Here is a 19,262-nt window from a genome sequence, read left to right on the forward strand (position 1 = left end):
GTGTATCTTCCTGAACATTGTTATTAGTACGTTGTGTAAGTGCAGTGAGAAGCACTAGTCATATTCCTTGTATGCACACATACTTTGCCAATAAAGCTGATTATGATTCTGAAGTTTTGTTCAGTCAAAAACAAAAGAAAAAAAAATCATACATGTTTGAGTTGATGCAATATAAGTGGGGAGAAGTGGCCAGGAAAATAGTGGCAAGTGTGAATGAGATGGACACGAACACTGGTTGTTTTAAGTCAAAGGAATAACAACACTTAGAAAAAATTATAATTGCTCTAGTAGCCACAAAAGTCATTGTAAATGACATTGATGGGACAAACATATCAGGCACTTTTGATTGGTCAGGACAAAAATAACCCTCCCTCCCCAACAGAAAATTATGTACATAAAATTTCATGGGAAATTGAATTGGCATCTCAGTCTCATTATAGAGTTAAACAATTTATTCAAAGAGCTGCGAAAACTGATTTGTCATTGCTGAGAACAGGAAGGAGAGGGAATAAAGGTATAAGCATGCAGACTACCAGACTAATGATGTCTCCCGAAAATACACTGATCAGCCACAAGATTAAAACAAGTACTGGTTTTAATCTTGTGGCTGATCAGTGTAGTTGTGGGACACATCATTAGTCTAGTAAGGGCATTTCAGAAAGGAGTTGCACAACTTGCAAGGTGACTCAGCAGTTAACACCGTGGAACCCAGAACGGTGCAGCTGGGGCTCCTTTGTGTGGAGTTGGCATGTACTCCCTGTATCTGGATGTTCCGCCCATAGTCCAAAGACATACTGTATGTTGGAGACTCTAAATTCTACCTGTTCTGAATCACCATACTCAAAAGGTGAAAAGCCCGCTGTCATGAAGAGAGTCAAGATGTGATTGTGACTTTCAGTATGTTACAGAAATTTTCAGATGCGTAAGGGGTCAGAAAGGAATAGGGGGAAGGGGGTTGTTTCAGCTTTTTTTTGGCAATCCCACAAGCACATATGTGTGTATTTGAAACACACACATATCTTCAGTCACTCATCATGTTTGTGTTGGTCATAGGATAATTTGAGAACATTCTAAATGTTTTCAGATCACAGCACTGACTTTTTTAGTTGTTGTTTTTTTAATTTTCAATCTAAAAAAAAGAGTGCATGACTCCAGTTCAGAAATATGTTTGTTGTTTTGTTGTATTTCAAGCTCAGTAGTAGAGGATTCTCTTTCTTTTGCATGCTGTTGTTTTTCAGACATGCAGGCTTATGCGAGAGTGCATTTAGACTAATTTCACTCAGACCTTAGTGTTAGAATGGTGTAGGATGCAGCAATGTAAACATTTGTGGCCCAGGCAGTAATTTGCAGTAGATTTAATAAATCGGACTCCCATCATGGTCCAAAATGATGCTTCAGAAGCTTTTCTATCCTGACAGGAAAACACATGTATTGTAAAAATTGCAAAAACACACACACGAACATAACATATATGTTTAATATACACAGTTTATATGTATATATGTATGTAGTTAATTATCAGCTGCAGTGGTTCAAAGTGTCTGTGACATTTTATAGTTAAGAGGACAGAGTGGCTCTGACAGGATCATTTTATAATGATTGAAATGCAAATGACAGTGTTCGCCTTCATTGGTATTCATAAGACTTATCTCCTATAATCATTAAAAGTGAGAACAATGTTCTCAATCTCCTGTGTGCTTCTGCCAAGGAGAGTCACAGATCACGCTCTGTATTCAGCCCGAGCCGTCTGAAGGACAGTTTATCATAAAACGCCACATTATTCTAAATACTGTACACTGTGTCAATTTATCGCAGAAACATTTACACGCATAGAAGTGAACAATACGAGCAACAATTTCACCTGTGAAAAGCATCGCTGCGTTCACCCCTTTTACTGTTTGACTGTTTCTGTGCTGCCATGCGAGGCGGCTGCATTCTTCATATCATAGTAAATGTTATCATTATATAAACACACTTGTAGGAAAAAAGCCAATGATGAACAACCTGCGGTTGTACTTAAACACTAAACAATTGCTTGCTCAAGACAATATATCTCCAGTTGCTAGGATATGTATGTGTAATGATATTAGAATAATTAAAATGGTATTTCATTTCCATACAGACAGTAGAAGAGGCTACAAAACGTCCCACCATGATTACTATGATACAGTGGTGTATGTATAACATACAGTAAATGAAGCTGTTTAATGAATCAATAGACATGTTTTGTTCTCGTGTTTTTAGAAAACTTGTGGTATTAATATGAGCTCAAAGAATGTAGGAGTTTAGGAGTTTCCTTATACATATGCAAATGTGTATAATGTAATCAGTGCAGAGAGAAGAAGCTGTGGGGTAAATATCAAGATTGATTATCTTCTATTCTTGGGTTAGTGTTTTCAGTAATCTATAATAACCCCAAATGGAGACTCTGGTAATGTGATTTTACTGTAATTTCATAATAGTGGAAGAAAAGGACATCCTGGGTACTGGGGTGTTAATAACCTGGGGTTGTCTAAATTCTACTATTAAAGAACAAATATGGTGTTTTTCAATATTTTTCTTTCCGCCAACAAATGCCACAAAGAGACCAAAACCAAAAATGAATTAATCTGTCTCTCAATACTTTGAGACTTCCCTATACTGTCTGTGGCTCTCAGGCCCTATTCCATTGGTTTCTCCTGATGAAGTAAATCTTTAAAAACACCTCACAAATCTATAGTTTCATTTTTAGACAAAAGCTTGATAATTTAAACCAGCTGGTCACTGTAGTTTTTATCAAACAAACAGCAGGAAATGGTGTATTTGTCAGGGACTATTTTCAGCAGCAGAGTAATACAATACTTATTATTGGGATACATTCATTAGGGGTTTGGCTCTTCTCATGGGATTTGTTGACATTAAGAAAAATATATCATACATATATAACATCTCTGGACTTATTCTTTAAAAAACCCAAACACTCTAAACACACCGATCAGCCACAATATTAAAACCAATTATATTCAGACGCATCGCATTAGATTTCATTCTTCTGATAAATCAACATGGACTCTTCAGTTCAAATTTCTTCACAGTTCAATTCTTTATCTTCCAACATAAAGTCTCACTGCAAAAATATCTGTGTCACAGACTTAATTTGTATTGTCATGTGAATTTTTTTCAGTCTTGCTTCCAGCATCTCCATCACATTTCAAAAATATGATCTTTTGTATCTGCAAAGCATTTGAGAACTATAATCCATGCTTTCATTACGTTCCGATTGGGGTACTGCTACTGTACTTTACAGACATTTTAAGTGAACTGTTAACTGAATTAAGAAAAGGAAAACTTCAGAAGGTGGGTTCATTGAATGGGATTGTGACATCAGTATTTCTAAAATCATAGCTAGAGCCCTGTTGAAGACTCCCCATAAGGTAGCTAATGTTACCTAAAGACTGATCCAAATTACTTTAAAATGTCAACAGTGCATGTGTGTTCATAGAAAAATGTAGACGTGATACTGATTGTTACTTCACAGTCAGTTTAATCAATACATGAACAACTCTGTTCCAGAGCTAGTGACTCTTTGTGGAGCCGCTCCATTAATAGTGTATCAGACCGTGACTCGGTGGACTCACACTATGTTTGCTTGAGCTTCTACCACCCAGCAGCCTTTATTGACAATAACACTTACGAACCAGGATAGGTATTTACTGTATCACCTGTGGAATGTCCTCTGTCTCTGTCACAACTCCTAAAAACACTCTCACTGCCAACACATGATCATGTTACAGAATATAGTCTTGAATAGGCTGTTGTTTACATCCTTAGTTGAAATCTGTTTAAGAACACAAATCAAGTCAAATTCATTTGTTACGACTTAACAAAGGACATGTCTGTCATAAAATGCAGTAAGTACCTGGAGATGTGGAGATATGATGCCAGTGTGCCTGCATTTATCAAGAATCCCCCCCAAGAGTCACACCTTAGTTAGACTTGGACTAAAACCAGTCCTACATCAGAGTAGCAGAGTTATTTATGAAGCTTCCCATACTAGCAGCTGTACTTTCAGCAAATGAGCATGATGGTGCTTATTCATTTTCCTTTTAGGTCGGTTTGTATAAGACAATGGAAAGTACAAAATGCAGAAAATAGCTCCACTTTCTTATGTGTAGGTTGTATTTACATAAGCAAGTAATATGGGTGACTAAGTTATCTTGTTCAAATATACAAAAATATAATGCCAAAATTAATACATAGCTTACATATCATAATTATATTTCCTAATAATCCTTTTGCTCAACTGTAGGTAAACACCAGCATGCCACTGGAATGGCTCAAAAAGTAAATGTATATACTTTTTTAAATCCTAGGGGATTTAATTCAGCTGTGTGACATATCCGAGTTAGCCCTATTCAATCGCATCACTTTACAGCCTATAATAGTGACACATTTTGCATATTTTGTGAAATATTTTATACACAACACTGATGTTGCAATCCATCTGTGGCTGTGGAGCACATCTCCAAGTTCCCCCAGAAAAAGGAATAAATGAAGCCAAGGTATACATGAATGCTAGTTTTTTCCTAACTTCATATTGAGTGGTTTGGAAACAGACTAAATGAATAAATGGATTATCTGAGGCACTGCAGGAGAAAAAAGATTGATTTATTACTGCAGAAACTGTTGGTTTTGATGGATCTAAATCATCACTCTTTCAAAACTCTATTTGACTTGATGCTGTGAGGTTGCGAGGACCTCGGCTTTTGTGGAGAAAGCGTGCGCTCTGCTTTGCCTCCTAGCACAGGGTCAGTGGAAACTGTATGTTTTAATCATGGTCATCAATAAACAGCTCTCCTCCCACAGAATGTATGTATATGTGTGTGTCTCACCCCTCTGGAGCTCTCCCAAATAACAGCAGAGGTCATTTCAAGATAAGGAAGTTGACATAATGTGTTTACTTCTAAATCATAAAAGTCAGACCAAAAATACATAATACTGAGAATTTTTGGGCCATTTAGTACTGTTTTCCTACTCTGTGTTTTTTATTAATACGGACCCTACACTTGTCTATGGAGATATAGTTACGAGAATATGTGGAAATGTACACCAAGACCAGACTACATCAGTTGAAGTATAAATTGCCATAACCACAACATACCCTCTGCTGATTTTGGTGGAATGTAATAAAACTCTAGTCTCACAAAGGTCGGTTCAATTTACTCTTAAGTATTCCAGCTTGCAGTGTATTTTAGGTATTCTCTCTTCAAACTGACAGCACGTAGCAGGCTGCTCTGCCTCTTTCGCCGCAGCAGAAGAGCTCTGAAAGACAGTTACAGGGAAATTTTTCCGGAAAATTCAGAGATGAAAGCAACACTAGCAAGAATTTAAGAAACTATTTTCCTCTCAAAAATATTTTTAAGGGCCTGTTTATTGCACTCTTGAAAAGTGCCTTCTCTTCTCGTTGCCAGCTCCACAACATTGTTAGGAAAGCAGAAATTATGAGACATTTTTGCCAGTTGTCAGAAGTTGCTATTGATTGTTACCATGGAAATACCACCGCTAGTTCTGAGATTAGCCTGCGGGTAGGATGGCAAACATTTTAGTTTTAAAGGGTTGGAACATCCAATTTACAAAAAAACAAAACAAACAACAACAACAAAAAAAAACATATTTTCTCTAGGTAACCTGGGGGGTGATTAATTTATAATTAAAGATGAGGAAGGGATTATTCTATATGGTCTTTATTATCAACAAATTGCTTAAAAAAACTTGAACCAATTATGTGTCGGTCCCTTTTTCAATACTTTCTGACTTCTCTGCCATGTTTGTGGTTCTTAGCTCCGAGGTCATTGGTTCCAGCTGAAGAGAGCTGCCAACGGCCATACTGTTTGAACAAAGTGTTTTTGCATATTGTGTATATCCATTCTGTTTTAATGTAATATTATCATGTATATACTTTAGCAACTTGACTATATAAGTTGTTGTACTGGGGTTCATGTACTTGCATGTCAGTTATCAGGGCCTTGCACACAGCCTCACATACTGTGTGTGACGGCCTGTTTCCGACTACATACTAACACATACAATTTCTTTTTCTAGGTGATAGTAAACTCAGCCAGCTCTGGTATGTTGCCACCCTAATATATGACACTGTGTTAAGGTTGATCTTCTGCAGCATCTGTACAGCCATTTTCGTGTCTCTGAGCTGATGTTTTCCCAGGCAGATAGGCCTACATGACAAGTCCTTGCAAGCCGTATTCAGGAAGACCTTGAATCCTTTCTGTTCTGTTTCACTAATCCTTGTTTGAACACTGTTTAGTTTAAAAATCTTGCTTGCAAAGATTGGCATGTACTTTGACTCTGTTAGCAGAATTCAACTCATTTATTCATGCAGCTTTTTTATTTATAATTGATATCAGAGAGGAGACAGTGCCGGTCAGCATGAGATGTAATAATTGATTTGGCCTGACTTTGAGTGGCACACAGCATTTTTGTAAGTGAGAGGGTAATTAATCAACATTTTTGGAATGTAGCTGTCAAGCAAGAGATTTTCTTCAATCAAGCCACTTAAAATATATAAAATATACATTAAAAAAATTACTTAAGACCTGGGGGCAGTGGAATGAGGTGAGAACTCCAGTTAACATGTTTCATGACATTTGGTTTTGACACAATTGTCCATGAGACACCTCCAAGCCAAAGGGCTTCAAAGGGCTTTCCAAAACTCCTTCACAGAGGAGCCTGAGAATTAACTGTCATCAAATAATTTCATCCTATCTCAATACCTCAGCAGCCTTCTCTAGTTTTTGAAGTAATTGTCAGTCTTTACTGGTTGATTTTAAAAAATAAGATGTAATTCAGTTTCTGTGACTTCAGCTGAAGCATGGACTGGCAGCACAAAGTAGCAGTTCAGAAAACCGTTTAACGAGACTAAGAGTCTACAGCCATGCCAGCAGCTCTGTGAGGCTGTTCCAAGGCACAGTGGTACTTTGAGCTAAATGCTAACATCAGCATGCTAACATGATCACAATTTATCCTACGTAGATTCTATGTTGTAGAATTCATATTATAACAATTATTCCTGGTGACTCCGCTGTCTTACTTGAAGGAGGAGCTCAAAGGTAACTTCAGCTAAAAGGGGACTGTAAGGCAGCTACATTTTTAAAAGCCAGCAAACAGTCTTACCTTTATCCATGATGTTTCTATTCATGGTTTCAAATTTAAAATGCTTCTACATCACACAACATTATTTAGTCAGCATAGCCTGCAAGTGTCCTTTATTATCCTTTACTATTATTAAGTACCAAATTTCATGGTAATTCATCCAACAGTTGTTGAGACACTTTACAAAGAACAAAAAATGTCAACCTCGTGGTAGTATTACATGAAAAGCAAGGGTATCACCAAAGTTAAAGAGAGCATAAGAGATTTATCCTCTAGGGACCATGAATGTTCAAATAAAATGGATTGGCAATGCAATCTTATATTTGTAAAGATATTTCATTCCAAATCAAAGTGGTGGACCAACATAACCATCCCTGGAAACTCCAACAGAGTAGATAAAAAACAATCCAGGATTACAGGATTTGATGATTTTGACCAAACCTTTGGTGCGCACTTAATCACTGCTGATACAAGAAGTAGCAACCCTTTTGGCTAACTTTGCTGTTGAACTACTCTAACACATCTTTTATATGGATTAGTGGATTAACATAATTACTCATGAAGCTATATTGGATCAACTCTCTTTTTGTTTTGTTTTTTTTATTCTTTCAGGATTTCCCATCAAGCTGGAGCCCAGGTAACCTAAGACGGTCCTAGAATCTCTCCTGTTTTGGACAAGGGAGTCATACACAACAGTCAGTATCCATGCAGGCTCTCAGGATGGGGAGCTTTGAGAAAGCTGCTTTGTTTGGCTAGGGCTCCGTCTCTCAGCTCGCAGCCTGAGGAGGAGCAGGAAGCATCTTGGTGGAGGGGTAGGGGTACGCCAAGAACCCGAGGTTGGACCACAATCACAACCTGCCAGGCTCAGGCTCATCACAGCAGGAGCATGTCAGTTCCCAGAGGCCCTTCATGGATGTGTCGCTCCACAGCCAAGGCCAACCTCCTGCTGTGGATATGGCTGACGTCCATCAGTGTGGCCATTGTTCAGGCCCAGCAGCACCCAGTGGTCACCACCAATTATGGAAAATTGCGGGGAGTGAAGGTTACATTACCCAATGAAATCCTGGGACCAGTGGAGCAGTATTTGGGGATCCCATATGCATTGTCACCAACGGGCGAGCGGAGGTTCCAACCACCGGAGCCACCCATGTCCTGGCCGGGGATCAGGAATGCTACTCAGTTTGCTCCAGTTTGTCCTCAGTTCTTAGAAGACCGCTTTTTACTCAATGACATGCTCCCTGTGTGGTTCACTGCCAACTTGGATACACTGGTAACATATGTGCAGGAGCAGAGTGAGGACTGCCTTTACCTGAACATCTACGTCCCCACGGAGGATGGTAAGTCAACCGTCTTCTTTCTGTCTTGTCGCTCTTCCTGTATGTCTATGAGTTGTTCTGTCTTGTATGTCATACTTGCTTATGAAGGTGTACCCTGAACTGCGTGCAGTATATTACTGGTCTCGCTGTCATTTTTTATTCACAGGAAATGATATATTACTTGTTACTTGAGATTCAACTCAAAACGAAAATGACAGCTTGAAGAAACACTCATCGATTTTTGTTATGGCACCCATGGTGCCATAACAAAAAACAAAAAACACCATGGTGTGTTCCTTTAATATCATCATTGTTTGAAGGTTAAATAAAGCTAACACGGCTTGTCATGTCTGACCTTCTACGCAGGACTGCTCTACCCCTACTTCATTGTGGGGCAATTAGTGATAGTTTGATTAATCGTTAAAATTTGTTTGGGAATATTCAGTGTTGAAATTCAATATAAACTGAATTGATGTGCTTTTTTTTTTTTTTTGGCACATTTCCATCCCTGATAGACAGCTGTCCAGAGGCGAACAGATGACATTGTGGTTATATGGTAATCGCCTTAACTATCAACCACCAGGATGCCCCAGCTCCGGCATTTTGATCTTTTGATCTAATTTCGAGGCAGTCTTGTGAAGTTGCCCTGTGCCAAAATCTAGTTTTATTGCTTCATCATTTCAATTGATATTCTGCTAAGATCTTACATTTCTCCTGCAGATGTTTCAAATTAAAAGCTTACCAGGAATGGGATGGATTGTGCATTTTAAGCAGGCTTTAAATTAAGAAAATTAAAATAAAGATTGGTACAAAAAGTGTCGAATTTCATTAAAGGTAACTTAATAACTTTTTTTTTTTTTTTTTTACAAAATGTCAAGATTGAAGCACCTGAAAATAATTAGAGAAGGAAAACAGTATTTGTGTAAGAGAAGAGAAAGGTGGTGACTGTGACGTGACTCTGTAACTAATAATGAAATGAGCGCTCTGCAGGGCTTGAAATAATTTAGTTTCCTCAAAAAAATGCATATGAAGGTAATAAAAAGTCATAATTTAATTGACAAAAGTCTTAAATCTTATCTCTTGCCTTCTGTAGACATTAGACCTAAAATCTTTCTGTATGTGACGGTGGCTGTCAGGAGACGTTGTACACCTCTAACCTAAAAGTGGGAATGTTGTGGCAGTGGATTCGCTGCAGGAGGTTGTTCAGTCCCTTTTTGTGGATTTTCAGTTAGGACCATCAGGCTTGCAGTAGACACTGTCAGTACTGCTTCTATAATGGCTAATAAGCTCATCAGCTCAGAATGGATAAATGTTGATTTTAGCAAAAACTCTAAACTTTAAACATGAACTTAAAATAAAATCATCAGTTTTGGTCGGTTAATTCATTCTTCCATTTTATGCCACTTATCTGGGTCCAGGTTTTATTTTAATTAGGATTTACTGTCATGTAATGCTGGGAATTGTTATATGTGGTATAATAAAGAGAATAGACAGGATTTCCAACTTACTGTCACACTTAGACAGTATAATCATGAAACACGTATTAAATCAAATTCTATGTGGTATTAACAGGGTCTTAAAAAGTCTTAAATGTAACTTGGTGAACCCTTCAGAAACCTTGAATAGACATTATCCTGAATTTATCAAGATAGCAGGTAAACATGGAAGATGTGTTGAGTTAGCACTAACAGCAAACAACATTAACAGCAAATCAAAACAGGAGCAGATCAGGAAAATTGAGGCTTCTTACTAAAGTATGATAAAATGTACTTATATATCTGTGAAAGTCAGATATAAAGGCCTGTCTCATGTATAAGCCAGGTTCTCTCAGTTGAGAGATCCAGGTTAATTTGAGGTCCTTAATGGCTTGGGCCACTATTCTAGAATTAACAATATTTTTTGTTAACATGGGATCATAGGAGCAGGATAATATACCAGAATAGCACTGGTTGGTTCCTGGGTCCCTGGGAAAAATACAATTAATCTGCAATCAGTAGTTTGCTTTGTGCTCTGTACCACATGATAAATTAAAGGCAACAGCATACTGTACAGTTTGCCAAATATTCTGTCCTGCTGCTACACCCACAAAGGGGTAATTGCATTTTTATTCCTTTGATTAGATAGTTACAGTCTTTGAAATTACAGAATTTCAAATGCTATAATAGTACTACACAGTATTTGAAATTATAATGTATATTATTTTTGATTGTCCAATGCCATATTTTTCTAAGGGACATATTTTTACTATTCTGTTGAAGTACACTTAAATTGGATGTATTTTTTTCTTTTGTGACAAGATACAAAATCATATATCCTGTGTTGTAGTCTGAGAGAAAAATCAGAAATCAAAAGGGAGAAGTTTATATTTTATATTTTTTGGGTTATTAGTTGTTCCCCCTATCTGTGCATTAATTTGCCAGATTGCTGTTAGTTTTGCTTCTATGAAAATGGAGAAGTTGTCTTCCAGGGCCCAAGCTGCCTGCTCAGTTGTCAATCAAACATGCAGACTGACCTGAGGATGGGATAAGGAACTTTTCTGACAATTCCCCAGAGGGCTTTTGTTTTACCTTCTAATAATAATAATAATAATAATGATAATAATAAACTATTGACAATACATTTTAAGATCACTTTGACATGATTGAGCTCTTGACATTCATGATTTTAGTTAGCCTTTATTGGACAAAGTAGCTTTATTCTCAAAATCAAAAGCATATAAAATGTTGGGGAGAAGTCCAGGACAAGCTTATGTATGCTTTTTTAAAGTGAATTTTTATTTTCTTTTTCAAACAATAATGTGTCATAACCTCTTTTGATCAACATAATGATGCAATTAAAGTTGTTTCCTTGCAATTACATGGCAGCTCTTTAAAGATCCCTTGATTTTGCCAGCAGTCTAATCAGTGAACAGGCTAAAAGAGAAGAAATGCAGAGCCTCTTGTTAAAGTGCTTAGAGCTCTGCCAGTCCATGCTGCTTTGTACTATGACTGACAAGAGTGCTGTTAACCAAGAGTGATGTAAAATTAAAATAAAAGGAAGCACACAATGTGAGGTTCTACATTGCTCTCAGGTTGAAGCCTCATCTATAATGGCTTGTTTTCTGCACTCCCTTGTTTCAGTGAGGACTTGTGACTTGGAGTGGGTGTGACACTTTTACCAGCTGAGCACTTTACCAACCCAGGTCCTGCAGCAGCCATGTACAGGGCCCAGTGTGTGTTCTGTAAAAAGCACTGTGTGTTGAACATAACCTGGAGTGGTGGGAGGTCAGGGGGAGCAGGCGCAGCAGGCTGTTTTAGGAAGCAGTGGGACAGTGTGGACGGCCTCTGGAAGGATAGTGAAGCACATTAACGTGTATGTCTGGCTGAGATCTTTGACAGCTCCGTGCTAAATTTAGTTTGAGCTCTTGAGTACATGGTAGATTAAAATGTGCAGGACAGGGATAATCTCACAATCCTGTGTCGGTGCACAGTCAGAGGCTTTTCTCAAATAATTTAGTATCTTCAGAAAAAAACAAAAAGTTATTGTACTCCACTGGGTACAATAACATCAGCACACAACAATCCTGCATGTACTGAATAATGCAATTTGTTTTTGTGCCTGTGTTATCTGGTTTTTCTTCTAAAATGACCAATGGTAGTGGGAGTAGCCAGTAATAGGGCTTTTGCATGGGCCTGGGTCATTCCAGTTTAGCTGTCCATGCCAAGCTGTGCTGTGATGACACAAATTTCCATTAGAGTCTCACAGCAGATAGCCATGCAGAACCATGCTGCCATGGTTCTGCAGGGCCAAGCGCGGCCTCCTGGTCTCCTCCCTTGCCTTGCGCAGCTCTGTGGCTGCGCCAGTGACTAGAGAGAGCTTTGCTTATAAAAGTCTAATTATGTTTAACTTTTAGGAGTTTTGTATCTTCTGGCTAAAACTCTGTGGTTTGGAGTTTAGTTTCAGTCCTGTGTTCCTGTATATACTGTCAAATGTCAGCCTTCTTTACTGTTTACTAAACATTTTCAGCCATATCGGAACTGTGTTAAGATACTGCTGATGCTTTTAAAGAGGTTATAGGAAAAGTTAGGAGAACTTTATTAGCGCTGCCTTTCTTCAGTAAAAGGAAGTCTAGTCAACCAGATAGTACAAACAGAAAAAATCAGCATTGAGCTCTTAGATAGGGAGCTGCAGGTGATAGGCTTTTATTGTAGTGTGTGATGAGCACACCTCCAACATGTTAAAAATTTTTTTACCTTGCTGTGCACACCTGTATCATGCCAGCATGCTCATGGCCATTCCATGCATGGCTCAGCATGACCACCATGGAAGAAAAATCTATAAGTCATGACATGTACAGTACAGTATTATATGAGCTAAACTAGGGCTTGGTGATGTGGGAAAAAAATAATCACAATCAGCTTTAAGCTTGAAATAAATTACATTAGCAAAGTGTCTTGACCTTATAGCAGTTTTACAAAAACAAAAAGGTACATTTTCAACTACATCTTACAGACTTCATCGTCAGATGTAGTTTGGTCACTTTAAAGTTACCCCATTAAATTGAATAAACTCAGCTGAGCAAATTACAACCACTGCTAAAAACCACGAGTTGCAGTTGTTATATACTTTACATATGATACATGAAATAGCTATTAAATGGATCTTGAGTTAAGCAGTCAATCTCTGCAATAATAGATTCTAAACATAAAAGGTAACTGAAATTTAAACGGGCTACAAGCACAGAATCCCTTTTCTTTTAATAAAGCAGAAGCATGTGCAATGTCCTAATGTCATTTCATTTTTTGTTGTAGGGTGCATCACTTGAAAAGCATAGTGGCTTTATTTACCTCAGTGACAGAGAGAACCAGGCCTTTATTGAAAAAAGCCTATATTACAGTCAAGGACCTTATTTCAAGTTTCCCCCGTTTCTTCATGCAAACGCAACATGCAACAATAGACTTTTAATGTCAAAAAACTGCAGGATGGATTAATCTCAGTGACAGGAGCATTAGGACAGATGACTTTCTTTGTCACATTTTATGATGCACTGATTTTCTTTGGATTTTGGACTGTTTGGACTCAAACAAAACATCCAATCTGAATACACCAACTGTGTTGTTGTCATTGATTAATTGGGAAAATAACTGGAACCCAAATATACATATTTTAGTGAATTTTGCATAATGAGTATGGTGGCTTACAATGGATGCCATACCATGTAACTCCAACGGCCCTAATTCGGATCCAGCCGAAGACCTTTGTGTCAATAAATAATAAGGATAGTATACTGTCAACTGGTACATTACTTGAATCACATCACAGAATCACTGTGACCTTGGAAGCACTGTACCAAGGTCGTTGGCTAGATTCAAACCTTGCCCATTTTGTGAAATTCTTTGAGATAAAGTATGTATATATTAGGGCTGTAACTAATGATTATTTGATTATGACTGAATCTGCTTATTATTTTTTTTTCATTGATCAATAGATTGGTCTATAAAACCTCAAAAAATAGTGACAAATGTTTATCACAATGTCCCAGAGCCCAAAATGACACATTCACGTGTACCATCATCATATTCAGTTTGATGTCTGACAAGATGGAACCATCAAAGTATGGGTATGTAGTTTAGTTGAATTACTTAAACTATTACTTAATCATCAAAATAGTCACTAATTACTCTTGCGTCAATCAACTAATCGACTGATGGACTGTCTCTGCTCTGCCCCAAAACTATCTGACTTTCTGTTTTCTGTCAATTTCTAATGGGTTTGTGTAATACCCACTGACATTTGGTCATTGAAATATTTAATGTATGTTGTTGTCACATGAAAGCATCATGCACTGTGCCTTAAATGCCAACTTTCCAGCAACTTCCAAAACAGACTGCTGTTCAGCATGGCCTCTATGACTTTATCCATTTATCGAACATTGTTTTGAAGGTTTTCATCAAACCAGGCATTGTGAAACATGATGCACTACATTAGTCCAGGCAGCACCATGTCTCTAAGCTATTTTTAATGGATTTTTGAAAGCAATGGAAGCCTGTGTGTGTATGGAGGTAAGGTGAACCTGTAGGATAGCACACCGCAGTGTTTCAGACTGCACATTAAATCCATCCAAAATGGAGTTACAAGGTTTCCACCTACACAAAGTAAACTGTGAGGCTTGCTTAACATCCCTGGCTTGTTAAATGGACCAAGCAGTACTTTGTAGGTGTTCATAATGTACTGCATTCCATTTTTCTATCACATTATTTCCTGTTATTGCAAATAGAGAAACAAAAATGTGAAGAGCGATATATAAAAGAGTCATAAAAATGTGTCTCTACAGTCTGAGCTCAGTGGGGAGTGACATGTCTATCCTAGTTAGAGCTCCCCTCGCTGCCCATCATCTTTATATCCCCCAAGTTGGCCTTTTCAGAAATCTGGTGTAATGTCAAAATATCCTGCCAGCCGAGGATCAGGGACAGATTTATACTGCACCTCAAGTGAGTTGACAGATTAAGCGACGCCTATTCTTTGTCATCAGATTTGAAGTTGACAGAGTAAATCCAATATGGCCTACTCTGAGCACGCTCAAATGACTGTATTGTCATAGCCTTTTAGATGTCCTGCTCAATCCTTTGGCTGTGCAGACAAGGTGCTGGGTGTGCAGTTGAAATGCCCAAGAGCTCCTTTCATTTGTGCGCATAAAAAGAGAAAGAGGGTATGGATGAAGTGTGGAAGCAGAGAAAAAGAGGCTAGTTCGGAGTGTGTATGTGTGAGTGTGTGTGATGTTGAGGCAGTGAGGCTGGCTTTATCAGCCTCTGCAGTAGCAGCAGACTGACAGGGGAGGTGGCATGCAGCTATATAGTGAATTAATCAGAGTGAAGATGTTTCCTCAGGGGGCTTTCTCAGAGAGGCAGACAATACCATGGCTGCCTCGTCTCCATTTTTTAATTGTTGACATGTCCCGCATTAGTTCTGTTTTACTGCTCAACATTCAGCTGAGATGTAAGACCCAGTGTGGTGTTAAAGCCGTCTCTTCCCTTCCTATGCCCTTCCACAGGCACTACCAGCAGCTTAATGTTTCAGCAGCAGCCATGATTTATTCCAAGCTTCCAAACCAAAAGACATTTTTCAGCTTTTTGCGCAGCGTTGAAGCAGACTGTTCCTTAAATTAAAATACTCTTTGCAGCACTTTATAGTGTGAAGATAAAATGAGGTAAACCAAGGAAGAAGAGAGAGAAAACAGCTCTAAGACTGCATTTTCCAAGCCACTGCTGTTCAGTTTCATTTACTTGCATCTTGATGCCAAACACATCATGTGATTATGTAATTTTGTAGGGTGTAAAGTCAGCTCTTACACTTTATTTGGTGTATTTTATAGTCCAAATCTGTGCTGTACCAAGCCACATCTGCTCGATGTGTTATAGCAAATAAAGTCAACTAACATCAACTTTGTGAATTTCTATTTTTCACTTTTTGTTTTAGGTTTTGTTGCTATAAAGATGATAATAAAGTATCAACGATAGAAAGCAAAGCATAGAGAGCATATATTTATATATATATATATATATATAGAGAGAGAGAGAGAGAGAGAGATGATCAGTAACAACTATAAAAATAATGTTTATTTCACTGATATAAATTAAAACTTGCCTAATTAAAATGTACAATGAAAAAATGACAATTATTTAGCTTCCTGCCTTTAATAACAAATAGTTTTTCAATTCAATAAGCTAAATGATTTTCCCTTTAACAGACAATTGTCAATGATTTATGACTCAGTAAAATGAAACAGTTTACTGAGTACAGTATGTACTGTGTTTCACTTTTTTCATTGTTTGACTTGTTTTAATTTAGGCATTTGAAATCTTTAGATTTAGCTGCGGTAAAAACATATATAGTGTAGAAGAGTTAAAGAACTTCTGTTTTCATTTTCTATAATCAGTGGCATTTCCTCTGCAACAAGTTATAAGACCTTAATTATTTTAGTTTAGATTGTGCTCACATGGATCAAATTTTTACAATAATAAAGCTTCTTTAATTAAATGCCTGATACTAACTGACCTGGGGCCAAATAATATTTTGGCACAGGTGTATTGGTTGGTTTAATAATACAAAATTGGAGGCAAAAGGAAAACAGCAGAAGATTGGGTTGTCCAAAAATTTTCCTTTTTTTTTTACCCTGGGGCCCTATAATACATAAATACAACACCAAATTCACTACAGTCCAAATCTTATGGCATTTTCAAAAAACAGATTGTGATTTTCCATTGGAACTTACAGTTAAAGACTATAAATAGCAAATAATAAATCTATAGCATGCAAAATAATGCAGAAAGACAATTGATACTTAAAATATTGCTATCAAGGCCAATCACACAGAGAAGTGAGTTGAAGACAGAACCTGAAAAAGGCCAATTTACTCATTAAATCACTTCAGAAATGGAAAACTGTGTCAAAGACCAAAGCCCCATATTGTTTTCTAATACCATGTCATCTTCAACAGAGCATATAATAGAAAAAAGAAACAAACAAATTCACAAAGGAACATGGGCATAGTATTGTTTCCACTTAATCAGTTTACGGTGGCAGAAAATCCAGAAGAATCCAGTGCCAGAAACCACCATGGCTGACCAAAATTCTCCAAATGACACCACTGACAGAGAGGAAGTTGGAATAAGTGATATAAAACAATGAGACCATAACCTACACCCTCTAAAATTAAAGGACATCCTTGGCCATTTTGATGAAAACGCACCTAGATGCATCCAGGTTTCCTGCAGTTATCACGAGCTGCATATAAAGACTTTAATTAATTGTTATATAATTAAAGTATGTGCTCATAGCAATTTTACAAGCTGCAGCGAGAGCTTTGTGGGCTTTTTTGTCCTGAATTTTGCCTTTCAGAAGGCCGTGCACAACTTGAGAGAATGTGGGATCATAATATCCTTCCAAAAAACAGTAGTTGAAGACAGATAAAGTTTCATTTATCAGTATTCATCAGTATCAGGTCTCTATAACGGAAACTAAAAGGGATTTCAAGTTAAGGTTAGAACATTAATAACACAGAACTTTACACAGCATTTCCAATGCTCTATTATTATTACATTAAAAAAACAAAAAACAATAACCGTTTTCATTATGCTTTTTTCTAGATTTATATAAATTATATAAATGGAAAATATGTATAACATAGTTTTGGGTGTGTTTATTTTTTTATTTCGTTGAAGAACCTCTGAATTTACTGTGTCTACTGACTGATGAAACTAAACCTACACCCTTGGGTTTTTTATATAACAACTGACTTTTAAAAAAACTTAAAATGTGCCAGTCCTAGTTCAACAACTTGTTAGGGAAGCAATAGAAATCTAATTACTGATTGACAGCATGTAAATGTTGGGTTTTAGAGTAATCCTGTAAATCCACTGGAAGTAAATCTGGTTTTAGATTTCCTGCTTTAACCTGATTTCTCCTTGGTTCTTGTGTATGTAAATGCAGTCACAGAAAGCTTTTAATTGGATTCTTTGGATCAATGTGATCTGTCTCATTTTGAAATTCCGTCTTCACATGCTAGCTGTACTACCTAGAGGGCTAATTGCATATACGTAAACAGTGCACATTTTTCATGAAATCTGACTACAAACTCAAACTTTCTTTTCACATTTATGAGTTTTAAATGTGCCCAAGATCCTGTCTTTGTCTACTGCTTCTCGCTGCACATAAGGTCAAATGCTCAAATGTCCTTCAAGCCTTTGAGTGTGTCTTGTTCAGATTCAAGATTTATATATAAAAATGAAATTGCAGCCAGAGTCTGGGACTTTTCAGGGGAGAGAAAATATGCTGCCATTTTTTGAAAAACGGAATCCTTTGTGATTCTGCGTACAGTATCTACCCATCCCACTTGATATTGTTAAAGGCAACATTTTTACTAATACCAGAGCTGTGATCTTCTGGCCCTCTTTTCAGCACTAAGTGCCCTTGCAGTGCTCAAAGTGCCTCTGAAAGGAGCTGCCATTCTCTGTTTCTTGCGCGGAGCTTTATGACAGCCAGTCATATACAGGGAGAGGTGAAAGGAAATTACTTCAGGCTGGGTCACAAGATGGCAGAGTCGGAGAAGCAGTGTCTGTGTTGTAAACTACCCTTCTTTCATTCTGCTAAATGCTTCATCAAAAGGAAGAGATAAAACAACAGTCAGGATTTGACATTTGGAGTCTCTGATCCTGAGACATGCAGCGCTTGGTTGCCATCAGGCTGTCTTCAAGGTAGCCCTGGAAAAATACAGGATGTTGCATGACACTGAATAATACAGATTAACACGGAAACTGTTAGGACATGTTTTTACTTCTCTTTTGCGTTAAGAGCATGTTTATTAGTGTGATCAAACTCATGCTCTCTAGCATAGTTCTTACAGTTCTTTCTTCTGAGTTATTTTACTGTTAAAAACACTCCCCACAGACATCCACTGCTCTTGTATACACTAAAAACTCAATTCAAATTTCAAAATACTCAGTATTGCACGCTGATTGCTTTTACATAAGATTATGATCATGACATATACTGTTCAAAAGTTATTAATCTATAACAATAAAGTCTGTCGAGGTCCATTGAGTTTCACTGTATTTATAACTTTGCACTTGTATACTGTACAAACTCTAAATTTCAAAATGCTCAATAGTACACACTGATCAATTTTTCTCATGCTGACTATAATAAATATACAGTTTGAGTTATATACCTTAATGCATTAAAGCCTGATAATTTAAAACCCTCATTCACTCTAATTTCATCTGTAGTCAGCCAATACATTAAGGTCAATGAGTTTTCATATTG

The 19,262-nt window shown here is 37.4% G+C and overlaps 1 protein-coding gene across 4 annotated transcripts in view; it reads left to right on the forward strand.

The window, feature by feature from the left end:
* The first annotated feature begins 8,032 nt into the window (after window positions 1-8,032).
* The window catches only part of nlgn4xa (neuroligin 4 X-linked a), an 89,022-nt gene continuing 77,792 nt past the window's right edge, over window positions 8,033-19,262 (forward strand). The window contains exons 1-2 of one of the 4 annotated variants that reach the window (XM_040142169.1): window positions 8,126-8,494; window positions 17,398-17,425. In XM_040142169.1, coding sequence (XP_039998103.1) covers window positions 8,294-8,494; window positions 17,398-17,425 — 229 coding nt within the window. In that variant the 5' untranslated portion in view covers window positions 8,126-8,293. Of the gene's footprint in view, window positions 8,495-17,397; window positions 17,426-19,262 lie in introns of all 4 variants that reach the window. The other 3 variants (XM_040142167.1, XM_040142170.1, XM_040142168.1) reach the window with 3 other exon arrangements.

This window comes from Xiphias gladius, chromosome 13, assembly GCF_016859285.1.
Source record: "Xiphias gladius isolate SHS-SW01 ecotype Sanya breed wild chromosome 13, ASM1685928v1, whole genome shotgun sequence".
In the NCBI taxonomy this organism is placed as follows: Eukaryota; Metazoa; Chordata; class Actinopteri; order Istiophoriformes; family Xiphiidae; genus Xiphias; species Xiphias gladius.